Consider the following 17072-nt stretch of genomic DNA (forward strand, 5'->3'; position numbering starts at 1 on the left):
GGTACAACGGTTTTACACTCTGCGGCTCACGTTACTGCAGTCTCACAAGCGTGTCGGAGAACTACGGTGGCCTTCAGGTAACGTAAAAACGTGAAAGGCTCTCTCGCTAGAGCCAGTGTTCGATTTGTCCGTTCTGAGCAACATGGCGGACTCCGTGTAGAGGACCCCCTCCCTGTGTAAATATAAAGGTCTCATTCTAAGCTAATGCAAAAACAAAACAATTCTTAAATTCAGGCAATTCTACACTGATGAAAACATAGTTATGAATATTATATTCCATGTCTGCCAATAGATCCCCGAAATGTTACACACTGTTCCTTTAAATCTGGTTTAATTACGCTAGTCTGTTACCATGTGAACACATTGCTCACTGTAAAAACACATTTTACATTACTCCTTAAAGGCCTCTTGGGTGTGGCATCTTTCTCTCTCTTACTCTCTTTTTCCTACACACATAAACCCACACACAAACACTCACACCAACCGACCAACCACACACAGGCATTCTGGGAAGGATGGATGTTTTGTCTTGTTGCTCAGTGAACCATATGTGTCTTGTTTCTTTACCTATTTAGAAGGTGTTAGGTTACGTGGCTCGTAGGGAGTGGAGTTTTCCTGTATCCTGCAAACTGACAAGACAGGACATGTAAAGTCTGTGTGCATGTGATGACGTCGCAGCTGCTGAATCTGGTTTGGCAGGATTTCTGAGGGAAGGGCGAGAGTAGAGACAGACACAGAGAGGAAAAGCAGTGGAACAGTTTAAACCAGTTTTCACTGAACCGTTTTTAACTTTACTGTTTTTTATATTAATCGTTTCCTGCTGGTGTCGACACAGTGCGTTTTGGTATTTGAGCCCGGTTTCAGCACTAGGTAAGGTTCTTTTTGTTGGATTTTCATTAATTTTGTATCACATACTTGAGGTCAGGACTGAGCGGTAAACAACAGACTGTGGCCAGCAGTGTTTAAATTGAACACAGGCTGAGTTACAGTGATGTTACTTTCCTTGTTTACCCTAAAACAAGACGATACACGTTGTTATCTATGCCAGCATATGCGGAAAACTATAAGGGTAATTACACTTAAGAAAATACACAATGGGAGTAGCGCTTCCTTTTGCTATGACTAAGACACAAACTACGGCAAGATGTTGAGCAATCAGTATAAGGAAAATGTAGTTTTATAAACTGTTGTTTCAGCACACAGACAGAGGCGTTTGTGGAATGTAGCCCACTTACAAGTTAAACATTTCCTGTCACAAAAACACTGAAGTTTATAAAGCAACAGGTAAATAACATGCGATTGGTCTTTTAATGGTAGATTTAATGCTTTCCTGACATTAAAAGGTTGCTGTTTTTACTATATAATGAAGATCTACACTTTAATTTGCCACTATATCCCTTCACACACACAATACAGGTAATTTTCAATTAACCATGTACATATTTTAAACAGTCACAGCCTGTTGGTGGTTAAAAAATAAAAATAATAATGTAGAATCTGAAATGGTCTCATCATAATCAGAGCAAGGTAGTAGGTGGCACTTACCGGACAAGCCTCATTGCTGCGAAAAAAGTTATTTTATTTAGCCTATTTGACTAAACTAAGTGGTAATGGAGTTAATCCGGAGTTTAAAGTGTTAACACTGAAAAGTCCTCAGGGGTGAGCCACTCCTGTTTTGTGAAATCTAAATATTTTACTCGTTCCTAAACAGTACGTGATCCTGCTCTGCTCTAGAAACCATACAGGCCTAAAGATGCTGTAGCAAATCCCATGTGGATATTATTTCTCTTTATGACCAGTAATGTGGTGGGATTTCAGGTATGATCATTGTGGGGAGAAAAATGTGATACTATTCATAAAATTAATAAATTAAATTTGAATAAAGGCCAGGTTTGACAGCAAATAGGAACATACATGTGGTGAAATACTGAATTAGATACATCTTTTTTTAGTGAATTAATGTCTGTTATTGTGTTTTACATTAAAATTGACTGAACATTAATATAATAAAATTGCCAGCCCCATGTACCTATGGTAACCACGAGAGTTCAATAGAAACTGAGCACTGATTCTGTGCTGATTTGCATCCACAAAGACATATTTGCTAAACACACACACACACACATTCAGTATCTAAGTAACATAAGCTCTAAAACCACACAAATGTGCCAGGAGGTTTATGATTGAAGTTATATTTATACTGCACTAATAACACTAGGCTGTTTCATTCATGAACCTCATTACCTTGACACACATCACATGCCATTGTTCCCCACTGTGTTCATTCAGCAGCGATGCTTACTGTTACTGTAACACACACAGCAGCTGTGTGGACAGAATTAACAGGACGGAGTGAAAAGATAAATAAAGACTGTTTGGATTTCTTTTTTTAAATACAGTACGCAGACACATAGCCACATTTAGCTTTGGATTATGGTGGAATTAAAGTTGTGTTGACGTTTATTTGCAAATGCAGCACTAGAATAGAACATGTGCAACCCCTGTGTCCAAGTGATAACTTGTTAAACTAACTTAAAAATGCTGTTATGTGTACTAGAGCCAGCTACAATAAAGGCTATTGCATTCTAATGCCATTTTCAGTAGCAATTACAACCGAACTGACTTTAGACAGCATTTTATATTATGTAACACTGGAACAGAGTTTTGACTTGTCACATTAGGAAAAGCACGGGTGCACTGTAACTATGTTAACAATGGATTCAAAGATCTTAATCCCAGTGTCAAACTGGTTTGTCTGCTAGTCATAAAGCGCCTTGTTTGTTCATGTTCATTTGTTTATAATTAACAATTTTGCATTAGTAACATTATGTTTTTGCATGAACTGTAAAGCTGCCAGGATTAATGTAAAGGGGGAGCAGTGGAATCTTTTTCTATCGTCTTTTTGTTACAGGAAAGGTTTATGTGTTTGTCGGAAATGTGGTCTTAATTCTTTATATACAGTCTGTGGTATGAAGAAAAAGGCAAATGCCGCACATGCAGTAGCACCTTTAGCTTAAAGAAATGCTTTCATGCCGAGATTTAAATGAGCAAATTGATTCATTACAGTCATTACGGTAAATACGTAGCTGGAGCTAGCAAAAAATGTAGACATAGCTATAGCTTACACCAAAGTTAAAATGTCACTGTTTCATGGGCGTTTACGTGCCGGACTACTTCTTGGTCGGGAGCAGTTGCCAGGCAACCAGTGGATACTCCGGGAAGTGGTCGCGGCCAGAAATAGTCCAGCTAGCAAATTGCTGTTTTTACACTTCCAGATTGAAAGCAGAGCTTTAGAGCTGCTGGTATAGGCAGACTTTGGTTACCTTCGGACAGAGCCACGCTAGCTGTTTCCCCCTGTTTCCAGTGTTTGTGCCAAGCTAAGCTATAACCAGCTGCTGACCTTATCTTCTCTGGCCTGTGTACATCATGTAATGGCTACTGAAGCATGGATTTCCATTAGTGAGGAAATTGATAACAGTAATAATCCTAAATAACAACTTGTAAAGCATTAAAAAAAAAAGTCGGCAGGTTTTCATCTCAATCTGTTGTTTGCAACAGTGAAGAAACATCTACAGACATGTGATAAACTCTAAATGTCACCTCCCTCTGCTGGCAGATCTGATGGTTAGTTTAATAATAGCATACAAGCCCATTCAAGCTCTAAATCAGACATAGCTGTGTTTGTAGTCACTATTCATGTAACTTCTTGTAGCATCTATTGGATTGGGAAAGATGAGGCTTATCCTTGACCATAAACCTACATTTGACCTTCTTATTGTAGGACGCAAAGCCAATTAGAAGCAAGTTCATCACACAATGAATTCAGCTATGATCTGTTTCTGTCTTGGCATAAGGATGTGGAAATATAACCCCATTTTTCTTCCTTCCTCTCTGTTACAGGGTGCTCTTGTGTCTATATCACCCAGGCCAGTGCAGCAGCAGGGATGAACTGGTCGGGGCTTGAGGGTCTGTTGAGCGGAGTCAATAAATACTCCACTGCGTTCGGGCGGATTTGGCTGTCCATGGTGTTTGTGTTCCGCGTCCTGGTGTTTGTGGTGGCGGCGCAGAGAGTTTGGGGCGACGAGAGCAAAGACTTTGTGTGTAATACTAAACAGGTAAGATGTTTTCTGTGCTGACACTTCCATATACCTTTAAATGTTACTTGGTTTATTGGAGAATTTTTTTTACCCACTACGAGGCACCCCGTTAACATCACGACAGTTTTATTGATGAAATTTGGTAATGTAAAAGACTGTCCTGACTGTTTATGAGTTTTGTTGGCTCTATCCGACTCACATGAAGAAGCATTCCACTGATTTTAGACCTGATTATCAGTTCACCTGTGACTCAACCAGTGAAAACAGCAGCATGTCTGCTGGGGCTGTGGAGGGAGCTTTCTAAAGTCTGAAAAAATACTCCTAGTGATGTCATCAGGGTTATCTCGGGTTGGGCTTGACACCTTCAATTTGTAACACAAAACCTGAGTTAACTTTGCGGTTGTGGGATTTGAAAGACGTGGGTTTTTACCAAGCAGGAGGGTCTAACAAAAGACACTATTGAGTTGCATTATGGGAACTGTAGGATCCAGTGTTTTATTGGAATACGAGAGACTAAAAGTAAGGATATCTCAGGCTCTGTTGCATCAATTTTGACCATTCTTACTTTTTTCTGTCTCTTGTGAGTCCCCCAACTTTATGGAAGTGCAATACCAAATCCAAAGTAGCCCTTTAATAAGGGCTAGGCCTGATTAAAGAAATGTGTTGACTTCTTAGGATATTGACACAAACATTTGTAAGCTTAGCCCCGTGACTAGAAGATTGGTAAATCATCTTTCGTCAGTCTATTAGGTTCACATGGTAATGTTTTAGCATATACAACATAAAGTAACTGGTAGGTAATCAGCGCTATTTCTCAAAGCAAACCTTTGATTAATATAGCCTTCTTTTAATCTGTAATCCTAATTGCAAAATGCTTATTGGTCTGTAAATCTTGCAGGGAAAAGATCCCCAAAAAAGGGCTGCGGGTTTAGATGTACTGTAGCTTTCTACCAGTATAGAGGCAGCATAACCTTCATCACATCCTCCGGGTGATATTTAATTCTGGCAGCACCAGTGGTATTGTTTTGTATTCATCATTTTATGACAGTTACATTAGCTGTGCTATGAAATAAAAGTATTGTCTCTTTGAAACTCCTGGGTTCCTTGTGTTTTATCTCTGGCAAAACAACGCAACCACCTATGCTATCACTCATTGTACCCATCTGAGACAGTCATTATAGAAAAAGCAATATGTTTTCTAAAAGTTCTTTTGCTTTGTTTTCAGCCCGGCTGTACCAACATCTGCTATGACTTCATCTTCCCTATCTCCCACATCCGTCTGTGGGCGCTGCAGCTGATTTTCGTCACCTGCCCGTCTCTGATGGTGATGGCTCATGTTAAATACCGTGAAGGAAAGGACGCGAAATACGTGGAGCTGCACCACGGCTCTCACCTGTACGCCAACCCTGGCAAGAAGAGAGGAGGCCTGTGGTGGACCTATCTGCTGAGTTTGGTCTTCAAAGCTGGATTCGACGTAGCGTTTCTTTACATTCTGTATCGGATATACCATGGATACGACTTGCCCACGTAATGCTCATATCTTTACTTCTAAAGAGGACCTATTATGCTTTTTTCCCTTTCCCTTAGTGTGTTATATAGTTTTTTTGAGCATGTAAAAGGTCTGCAAAGTTACAAAGCCCAAAGTCCATGCCAAAGGGAGTTACTCTCCACAACAGAAACATTGCTCCTGAACTACCTGAAACGCCTCGCTTACCTTCTTTAACGTGGTGATGTCACCAAGTAACACATTTGCACAATACCCCTCAAACAAAGCTAGTTAAAGCGGGGCTGGAGCGGAGTCTAAAGAGTTTGGTTTGGTTTACCAATCACAACAGAGTGGGACAGCTGACCTATCAGAGCAGACTGGGCTTTTCGGGAAACATGTTCTAGTAGAAACTCAAAATACAAGTATGCACCTGAAAATAAGCATCATAGGTCCTCTTTATTCATCTTTAGCATTAAAGGAAAACATGAAAATTGAAGAGAGCGGCAGCCAAACTGATTATCTACTGAATTTCTATTCTTCTCTACTCTTTTCTTCTAGGTTATCCAAGTGTTCGCTGGCACCGTGCCCCAACACCGTGGACTGCTTCATTAGTCGCCCAACCGAGAAAAAGATCTTCATGATCTTCATGGTCGTTTCCAGCGCGCTGTGCATCTTAATGTGCATCGTCGAGATGACTTATCTCATCGGCAAGCGCATCTCCAAATTGTTAAGGATCCGCCAAGACAACGAGAGGCTCCTATTTGCTGAGCAGCATGAGCTCACCAGCATGGCCCCACCCAGGTCCCAGTATCGCAGGACTGATCCAACGCTGACAGAGAGCAAGATGAGTTTATACAAAAGGGAGAAGATCAGAGACGGTGGTGTAACTACGACTCTGTAGGACACGACGGTCACTAAACCATGGGTTTGTTTCTAACGGGTAGCCGTGCAACAGGACCAAAAGTTACCTAATAAAGTTATCGAACCAAAAGACTGATAAAAGGGCCGACCCTTGTGTATCGCGTCCTGTGACTCAGCTGAACATGAAACATTCATGACTCTCCGTTGGAAGGACCTCCAACACTGGCTGGTTGTATGTTGAACACTGTTAAAGAAGAAGACTACTACTATGTGTGGATATTACGTTTTTATCTTTGTACCATAGATCTGATCAGCTTATGGCTGACTATACAAGGACAAATGTTTTTTTATAGCACAAACCTGATGTTGTGTTTGAGGGCATTGTTGATTGTTTGTTGATCATGAATCAACACCAATATGTCATGTTACATGTGGTATCGCATAGCCAGATCTCCACAGCGCTGTGTCAGCGCTAAAGAAAGGTCTGGCTCCACACATTATCATTCTGGTATAGGGGGAAAAAACACTCTTGCTTGTTTGTATTTCTTTAAACCAATCACAATCGTCTTAGGCGGCGCTAAGCCCAGGATGCAGCGACGGCGCCCTTGCAGCACATGGGAGAAGTTTGATCAAACCAAACCCAAACCATTATCTTTTCCTATACCTAACCGAGTAGGTTTGTTGCCTAAACCTAAGGAGATTTCTGGCAGAGGTCCCTGAAGGCAACCTTCTCCTTTGCAAAATAGATAGCGGAAGGGGATGAGAATGACGCATGGGATATGCCAACACGATCTTATCCCAACTCGTCACATACTGATGCTTTGTCATACCCCTCCGCATCCCTTTTCAGTCGCAGTTAACACATACTTAATGTTGTGAATTAAACAAAAACATTGGTTTAGGTTTAGGCAACAAAACCACTATAGTTAGGTTTAGGAAAAAACAACATGGTTGGGCTTAAAACTACTATGTTTGTACAGTGAAAATGCGACTTGATGTTGTGGCGGTGCGTCTCATTCTGGCGCTGAAGGGTGCCTTGTGCGGTGGTATCGAATGCTGACGGCTGAGACAAAGCGTCAGTATTTGACGCCCTGGGAATGAGAGCGGGCTGCATACACGGCGGCTCATATCCACAGTCCGGTGAGTCAGACTATGTTACATGTAACACCCTGGTGTACGTTTTGTAAATTACAGCACTTTGGTATCTTCAGCACTGTTAATAGCTTTGTTAATTGTGTGTTGCCTCCAGTGCTCTGTGCGTTCATATTTCTTCTACTAAAGGGACCAAAATGCTGCTGGGAATTCGATGAGATGACCTCAAATGTTGAGTTATCCATCAAGATCGAAGATGGTCTAAATCTAGATTTGGATATGCACACTAACTGATCTGGCAGATGTTACAGGATACAAGGTCACAAGGTCATCGTGTACTTTCAACCTTGGTTAAATCCCCAGACATAGAGCAGACTATTTCTGCTCTGACTAAAAGTCAACTGGAATGTCATAACTTGGTCCAATAGTTTCTTTTAAGGCTTGTTTTTATTGACCCATGTAGTGATATATTTAATTGATTGTAAAATAAATGCTGGTGTCTAGACTGTTTTTCTTTGCTGAAAGCTCTATTATATTATGTTTACCCCACAGATATATAAGTTATGCATATAAAGTATGAAGCTGCTCCTGATATCATTGACAAACTCACTAGAGAAAGGGGAAGGCTTAAAAAAAATCAAATTAAGCAGCAGATGTCAATGAACAAATTTAGGTTATATTTAAAATTATACGCAAAGTTTGGTGTTTATTATTTTTAAAAACCTAGAAATTACTTCACAAATGCTTCACAGCACACATTTCAGTTTGGCATAGCAGGAAAATCACAAGTGTTTCTGATAACAAACAATTACAGTGGGCCATGTATGCACGATACCTGAAGCAGCTAAATCAGGCATCATTAGTTTTATTATTTACACCTCTACTTTTACATGAACATAGCCTGTTGTGCAAATGAATGCATCCAGCCATGCAGCCTTTTATTTTTTAGAATATTATCAATAAAAAATTAGACTGAAAATAGTTCCATTACGTTTTGTTACCACTAGATGGCAGCATTGTCCAAGTTAAACAGACCAAACTCTATCTCTCTATCTGTAGACATTTTGGGGAGTTTGTCTTAACGAAAGTTAAAAGTGTAAAAGAAGCAGCCACATTGAAAACTTCTTGATCAAGTGCTTCTTTAAAAACCCTAAATATGGCTTATTTGCTCGCCTATTTGCCAGTATTTTAATACTATTTCATACTAAATGGCTTACCAAAATGAAAACACTGGCTTTTTAGATCTAGCAATCAATCTAAACCTACAGTTTATAGTAATACTGCATTTAATCTACCTCATAACAACTATATAACATAATGTAAATATCCGACGAGGATGGGATTCGAACCCACGCGTGCAGAGCACAATGGATTAGCAGTCCATCGCCTTAACCACTCGGCCACCTCGTCCGTTTTCACATCTATATTAGGTCATAATATGACGACATACAGTAAGTTACAGTATCATAGTATGTTCAAATGTCGACCTTTGAGTCCACTTTACGTTGCTGCTCTTACCTGAATGTGTTTCACAGGAAAGTGTGTGCCCAAATCTACTTCTACACCTCATTAAAACGGTGTAAACCTTGCTATAAAGATACTACGACAAACTAGCTAACTTTGAGCTAAAATGTACCTGTACCGACCTGTTTACCCACTGACAACGAAACGTAGGTAACTCTCGCGAGATTGGCTGCCAAAGCGAGCATATCCCTTATTCGACGTGAACATAGACCTTAATCATCTCGCGAGAGTTTCGCAAATAAACTAAATTCCGGCATCTACACTAATAATCACTAACACGAATGTGTAAATTAGATGTTAACATGTTTACTTGAACCGAAGAGCAACATGGTGCAGAATCACACACAACACCTATTTCTATCCACCACACGGAGCCAGAGACCAACAAATAAAATGAGCTATTTTAAGCATGTGAGAATGGACTGACTATTTAAGTGGGTCTTACTCTAGCATTACCACATATCACCATAATTAATTGATAATTATGTGAGAAAATCCTAATATGACACTTCAGTTACTATAGCAAAACCGGAATATATTGCATTTATTTTGGAATAATTGTTGGAATAATTTCCATATTGTCAACCTCTGGAAGATTTTCCACATCGTCAGCCATCATGGCTAAAAGAGAGAGCAGAGCCAACAGGGTAAGATGTTCAAACAAAGGAGACACTTGACACATTTAATCCATCACTGCATTTATAGAAAAAGCCTGTTTTTGTTTTTAGATGTGATCATGTGTTTTTTGCCAAAAGCCTCAACAATTACAACTGATTTAATTCACCCTCTCAGAGGTTGTAGCAGGCTCAGTTTTAGAGGTAGAGTGAAGGTACAAATATCATATGAAACCTAAGGAATCCATTGCTACTTTGTAAAGAAGGATGTTAAATAATGCTCCAAAGTTAGGCTAAATTTTGGTGAGGAAAAACTGGCATAGCCATTTTCAAAGGGGTCCCTTGACCTCTGACCTCAAGATATGTGAATGAAAATGGGTTCTATGGGTACCCACGAGTCTCCCCTTTACAGACATGCACATGCATGTGATTTATGATAATCACATGCAGTTTTTTTAAATGCAGTATAAATGTGTTATTTCTGCCTATTCTAAAATCATCAATTTGAATATTTCTGCATACTGGGGTCCTTAGACAGTCTGGGAATTGCATAAACTGGGTATCCCTGTAAAGCTGAGACTCTTGTGGATTTCAATTGTATTCATGTGTGATGATGTTAGTCCCCATAGTAGCCATTTCATTGTAGTGAAAGAAGATCACATTAGCTCTCTCTCCACCGCCATCTCTCTGCTTTGGAGAGAAGCTTTGATTTCACCAAGGTTGCCTGGAGGAAAGAACTCCACAAGGCCAAAAAAGAGATGGGACAGAAAGAAGAAGCTCTTCACCGCCATCTCTTTGCCCTGGAGGGAGCTCAAGAAAGCGCGTGTTGAGGCACATGAGGAGTTAAAAAAAGAGGGATGAGAAGATCATCTCTCTTGAACAGAGCTTCCATGCTCAAAAAGAGGAGACCGAGAGGGTGAGAACCTCTGCCGGTCAGTTGATGGAGGTCAGCGGGGTCAAGAACACGGAGGAGATGCAAGGCTGAACAAAATCAGCCAGCTTGAAGAGCTCCTCAGAGACAAAGATCAGCTCATCGCCAGGGAAAACAAAGTACGGCGAGTGCGTACCACTACCAACGATCACATAGACACCCTGGCCCAGCTGCATCCTATACTCAGACTGCTCTGAAACAGAGCCAGCTGATGTGTCACACTCTGGAGGAGAAACTCCAAAACCAGCTGGCTGACAGAGAGGAGAGACACCGGAGAGAGCTCACATAGCAGGCAGAGAGCCACCAGAAGGAGCTTTCTGAAAAGCTATAGAACAATCCAAAAAGGAGCTGTTCATGCTCAGTGAGAGCTGGAAGAGGAGCGACCAGCAGCATGAAAAAGAGAAGAGAAAGCTGGAAGAGATGCTGCTGGGAAAAAAGAGAAGATCTGGACATTTGAGGCGTGCAGACAGAAAGGAGGATATCCAGCACCTCATGAAGGAGAACATCCAGCTTCGGGTATGCAGCCTCAGCTCATCTTTTTGATTCAAACAACAGATGACTTTAGACCTTTGGTGGTAAAATAAAATATGTTGTCTTTCTCTTTTCAGGTGCTCATAGAAAAAGATGAAAAGAAGTGCTTCTCGGGCTGGAGTCAATTTGTCTGCTGTTTGACCTCAAGACAGACAACTCCCTTCCAAGAACCCAACCGTCCTCCTCCACCCTAACCCATCTTCGTTCTTACCCCCGACCAACTCCCTCCACTCCTCCCTCCCTACTTTCATTTTTACTTCACATTTCTTCATTCTTTCATTCAATTTGACCTTTTAGAACAGTCATTAAATTCATAAACCTTAATTATATGTATGTTTGTCTCCTATCTGTGTGACACTGTCTGGGTTACATGGTGGAGAGGAGGTTGTGTTGCTCAGGCTCCATGTGTTTGGTGACGCCTGGAAGCCACTTGACATCCTCCTTGGATCCATCTTTTCATATACTATGCTCACATTATATGTATCAATTTCTGTCATATGTTTTTTGTCTATGCTGTAATTTCATTATGTTGTTACGCTGTACGCACGACCATCTGTTGAACGTCTGTCCATCCTGGGAGAGGGATCCCTCCTCTGTTGTTCTTCTTTTTCACTGTTAAAATTTGTTGTTTTGGTTACGTTTTTCCTCATCCGATGCAAGGGTCGTACTGTGAAGGATAGAGTGTCATATCCTATAATATACTGTATATCTGTACAGGATATATATGGGGGGCTGTCAATCGATTAAAATAGTTAATGGCAAATTAATCGCACATTTTATTAAAATATACCTTGAAGGTAGATTTGTCAAGTATTTAATACTCTTATCAACATGGGAGTGGGCAAATATGCTTGCTTTATGTATGTATATTGGAAATCAATTAACACAAATCAATGACAAATATTGTCCAGAAACCCTCACAGGTACTGCATTTAGCATAAAAGAATATGCTCAAATCATAACATGGCAAACTACAGCCCAACAGGCAACAACAGCTGTCAGTGTGTCAGTGTGCTGACTTGACTATAACTTGCCCCAACTGCATGTGATTATCATAAAGTGTGCATGTCTGTAAAGGGGAGACTCGTGGGTACCCATAGAACCCAATTTCATTCACATATCTTGAGGTCAGAGGTCAAGGGACCCCTTTGATAATGGACATGTTTTTCCTCGCCTAAATTTAGCTTAACTTTTGAGCATTATTTAGCCTCCTTCACGAAAAGCTAGATAACATGGTTGGTACCAATGGATTCCTTAGGTTTTTTAGTTTCATATGATACCAGTATCTTCACTCTAGCTTTAAAACTGAGCCCTCTACAAGCTAAAAATCGCAAGTTTCATTATTACTTTAAAGAAATTAGTGATGTTAAAACAAATTTGCATTAACTTTGACAACACTAATATATGTACATACAGATATTTTTAAAAATATATCTAAAGGATGAAGATCAATACGCAAATATTTGTAGTTTTCTTTAATATTCATATTTGCAAAACACCATTGATGCAGGTGTAACCTTATATGTAGAACAAGCATGAATAAAGCATGACTCAGGCCCTTGCAACCTCTTGTGTTCATGTTCACTGTGATTTAGCATCACTACACCTTCTCTGTCCCTGTCGAGTTCATATCAGTTTTTATTTCTTCGGCCTATTTTATCATCTAAATGACTGAAAGCTTGTTTATAGCTATCATTTAGTTTAAATCATGGTTGAGTTGAATGGCTTTTCAAAGACAGCATGTGTTCTTTAATACAGTTTTTATTATATAATTGATTGTTTTTGTGTATGCATGATGTAATAACTGACCCAACCTCATGAAAAGACTTAAAATAGTCTAACCCACCTACTGTATCAGTGTGTCTTGAGGTGTGAATCACAAGGCGAAACACAGACAGAGGGGATCGAACATTTATTTACCCTTATTAAAAGTTACAATAAAACCATTAACATCTTCAAACGATAGCAAAATAAAGAGAACCAAAAAATATTGGCCAAAACATATTTACAGAGACAGTTTGCAGATAAAAAGCTCACATTTTTGTACACAATCCCAAACCCCCTGCATCATAAACTCTGAAATGTGAACACTGCAATACTCAAGAAGCTTGAATGTGGTTTTAGCCAGAAAAAGAATCTAAATGCACGAACAAAGACATTGCTCTTTTTCCACCTCCCCTCCTCGGTTTTTCACTTTTCTATACATGACAAAATACTTGAAATTTGGGGGTAAAACATAGGAATGTAGAATTCTAAAAATGAATAAGAATCTTTTTGAATGTGTCCATGTAACAGTCACTTCGAGTGAAGGAGATGCTCTGCCCCGCTCCGCAACGGTGACAATTTTTAGATCCCAGAAAAAGATGAGAAAGAAAAATTAAAAATGTTATAGGGCTGCCACGCTGTTAAAAAGGATGCTTCTCCATGAATTGGGAAAATAAGTCAGTATTCCTGATTCGCTCCACATCCAATCCATTTACCTTCGCCACATGCCAGTCCCAGTGTGCGCCAGGAGGGGGCGACACACGGTGACGCTTTCATCATGAGAGGGCCCGGTGAGATTCCGTCTGTCGAAGAACTAATAAAAGGCAGTGAACTGGTGGTTGAATCAGCAGACGTGATATATCCTTTGTCTTCTTTTCTAGTTTTGTTTATAACTTTAAAGAACGTGGCACGAGTCTCTCATATATATATTTATATACTTTAATCTTGGAAAATCAGTTCAGGTGCCGTGGCGGGGGGGGTGCAGTCACTCTGCCTTGGCCTCGCCCTCAGAGGCTGCAGGTGTCGTGTCCTCGGCGGGGGCAGCGGCGGCGGCCTCCTCGGCCGGGGCAGCCTCTGTGGGTGGGGCCTCCTCCGCCGCCTTGGTCTCTCCCTCAGGTGCGGCCTCAGCAGCTGGAGCAGCGGCGGCGGCGGCCTCGTCCTCTTTGGCCTCGGCGGCCGGCGTCTCCTCTTTGGTTTCCTTGGCCGCGTGGCCGTTCTCCTCGGGCTTGTCCTCTGCCGTGGGGGAGGCGACCTCCTCCTTGCCCTCCTCGCTGCCCTTCTTGTTCTTCTTCAGCGAGATGCCCTTGAACTTGAAGGAGTTCTTCAGGGAGAACTTCTTCTTTTTCTTGCCCTCCTTGGCGGCCTCGCCTTCCGCTTTGGCCGCGTCGCCCTCGGCCGCTGGAGCCGGCTCGATGGCATCCCCCGTGCCGTTTTCACCCTCTTTAGCTGGCTCGGCTGTTCCGTTTCCATCGGCGGCGGCCACTTCCCCGTCGGGCTTGGCTGACACGTCCCCGTTGGTTTTGACATGACCGTTCTCCTATACATACAGAGAAAGGGACTTCATTAGTCACGGATTAAAATAATCAAACTGGGTCAAAATAAAACACATCGCCTCTGGAAATGGAAAAATCAGTCAGATGGATAAACTGTAGATGAAATTTGTTCAAATAAATCTAAAGAGATCTGGCATGTGACAGATTAGCATTAGCCCATTTACTCCCCAATAGTTAATCCATGTTATACTTGGAGGAAAGCTGCTTGCCCAGAGAGTGGTTCAGAGGAGGGGAGGGTGGGGGGGGGGGATTCAATTCAACAGCTGTTTGCAAGACTCCAATCAGGCACACGGGGGCAGTAGTGCTGCATATAAAACATCAACACCAGCCAGCGAGTTGGGGAACAAAGGAATCCCCATGAAACCTGCTTTTCTGCTTCTGCATCCGCGAGAGCTGCAGCTCACTGTCTACCACTGCGCTCTGCATGGGCTCAGTGTGGCCACAATACAGCCAGCAAGCACACATCAGTCATGACAGACAAAAGCCAAATGTCAGATTAAGAAGTCATATTCAATGCAATCAACTGCACTCATATTGAGGGAGAGGAGGAGTCTACAAGTCCAACTACCCAAGTTCATTAACATGTATGGAGGGTGTTTATCATATAATCTTCTGATCAGACTCAATCCCCTTGTTTAATGATCAGAAATTAAATCACATTTTATTCCCTTCATTGTGGAACTATAATGTATGAACGCAAATCATATTGTTTACCACATAAATCAGACTCAATCCCCCTTGTTTATTGCTCCTAATGATCATTAAAGCACATTTGATTCCCTTCGCTGTCGAATTTTGTGAGACACAACTATATTTAATAGTTTGGGTTAAGGGGGTTTCGAATCCGCGCTTTTGTTTGCAACTCCGCAAAATGCGCCTCCAGCACAGCACAGCGCATATTTGCATCCTTTTTGCACCGTCTTTTGTTTCGACGTGAGAGCGACTACAGCCAACATCATGAGAGAGAACACGGTCCAGACACACGTTTCGACCCGAATCTGTCGTTTCTTGCATATAAAACGTGCGGGTAAATCGCCCCCATGGGACCCGGCGGCTGGGCGGAATTAACAAAGAGCAGGCAGGTCTGGTTGCAGAGCTGAGCTGAGCTGAGCTGACGAGCATGGCCACTCGAAGGGCTGCTGCTGCTGCTCTGCTGCTGGATGGATGGAGGTCCCACTGGTTTTTTTTTTTTTTTAGACAACCTGTTATAGCCTCATTCAAACTCATTTTGCACAGATAAAACGTGGATCTTAGTGCAGCAACAGCTCGTACCCCGCCGTGCCGTGGCACCCATCGTGCTCTAGTGCCCCAGTGGGCGTTGGGTGCCATGTGGCTCCCTGCTGATGCTCAACATGTCAGGCCTGCTTTAACTCACCTGGCCGTTGGCTTTAGCAGCAGCAGGATCAGCTGCAGCAGCGGCTTTCCCCTCCACAGCTACTCCACCCTTGGACAACTGGGCTCCCATTTTTTTTTTTTTTTCCTTTTTAGGTTTTCAAAAAAAGAAAAAATCGAAAAAGAAGATTTGAGATTTAAAAATCCAGCTCTGGGATGAGATGTTTTGCCAAAAAGAGGTGAAAAATCCGACCGGATCTCCTTCTGCTTCCCTGTAGGTTTTGGATACGAGAAGATCCCCCTTTCAGTGAGTTTTTTTAGTGTGGACCCCACGGCGGCTGAGCTCAAATTAAAGGATGTCGGTGATGAGGCTGTGAGTATTTCAACCGCGCCTCAAAATCGACCGGAGGCTCCTCCCATGGGCGTGGCCAACCGGGGTTCGTCCAATCAGCAGCCGGGAGATGGACCTCCTTCACCCGCCCTGCCACTGCAACAGTCTGCTGCTCAACTGGGTGATCAGGGAGACTTTTTCCACTGTTTCACATGTCTGGAAGATTTTAACTTTTTAAACTTTGTTCATTAACAGCACTTGTTGCAAGAAAAGATCATAAAGACAATTCTATTTTGATAAAGAATCAGAATAATAGAGAAGTAGCCTGTATAATGCTGTTAAATTGATACTATAATGGACAAACAATATCATACATGTTATAAATGATGCTTTAAATGCACTGGTGAGCACAACATACACACCGTAGAAGTATTTTATCATTAGATTAGTAGTGGTTCCCAACCTAAGGTTCAGGACCCCGAAATGGAAATAAAAACTATTTCTGCAACAAAAAAAAGTTTTTATGTAGAAAGTGTAAAGTTTTTATTTAGAAAATGATCTGTAAATGCCAGTGTGATCCCAGATTTAAATGATTACCCCTCTCGTGTTTGTTTTGTTAGCAGCCAATTAGCTTAGCTTAGTATATAGATAGATAGATATATAGATAGATAGATAGATAGATAGATAGGTAGATAGATAAATAGATAGATAGATAGATAGATAGATAGATAGATAGATAAATAGATAGATAAATAGATAGATAGATAGATAGATAGATAGATAGATAGATAGATAAATAGATAGATAGATAGGTAGATAGATAAATAGATAGATAGATAGATAGATAGATAGATAGATAGATAGATAGATAGATAGATAGATAGATAGATAGATAGATAAATAGATAGATAGATAGATAGATAGATAGATAGATAGATAGATAAATAGATAGATAG

The 17072-nt window shown here is 41.2% G+C and overlaps 2 protein-coding genes and 1 non-coding gene across 3 annotated transcripts; 1 reads left to right on the forward strand and 2 right to left on the reverse strand.

Annotated features, from left to right (window-relative positions):
* Positions 1 to 595: 595 nt before the first annotated feature.
* On the forward strand, positions 596 to 8046 carry LOC119475028 (gap junction beta-4 protein-like). Its single transcript, XM_037747472.1, has 4 exons — positions 596 to 870; positions 3901 to 4115; positions 5323 to 5624; positions 6142 to 8046. The coding sequence occupies exons 2-4, from the start codon at positions 3945 to 3947 to the stop codon at positions 6482 to 6484; spliced, it is 816 nt and encodes a 271-aa protein (XP_037603400.1). The 5' UTR covers positions 596 to 870; positions 3901 to 3944; the 3' UTR covers positions 6485 to 8046.
* Positions 8047 to 8864: 818 nt separating this feature from the next.
* Positions 8865 to 8946, reverse strand: trnas-gcu. The gene has a single exon. It is a non-coding gene; the product is annotated as a tRNA-Ser (tRNA).
* A 4087-nt stretch (positions 8947 to 13033) lies between these two features.
* Positions 13034 to 16144, reverse strand: marcksl1a (MARCKS-like 1a). Its single transcript, XM_037746811.1, has 2 exons — positions 15829 to 16144; positions 13034 to 14437 (listed from the first exon to the last, which is right to left on the reverse strand). Exons 1-2 carry the CDS (start codon positions 15916 to 15918, stop codon positions 13886 to 13888), a joined length of 642 nt encoding a protein of 213 aa, XP_037602739.1. The 5' UTR covers positions 15919 to 16144; the 3' UTR covers positions 13034 to 13885.
* Positions 16145 to 17072: the final 928 nt, after the last annotated feature.

The sequence above is a fragment of the Sebastes umbrosus genome, chromosome 16, assembly GCF_015220745.1.
Source record: "Sebastes umbrosus isolate fSebUmb1 chromosome 16, fSebUmb1.pri, whole genome shotgun sequence".
Taxonomy (NCBI): Eukaryota; Metazoa; Chordata; class Actinopteri; order Perciformes; family Sebastidae; genus Sebastes; species Sebastes umbrosus.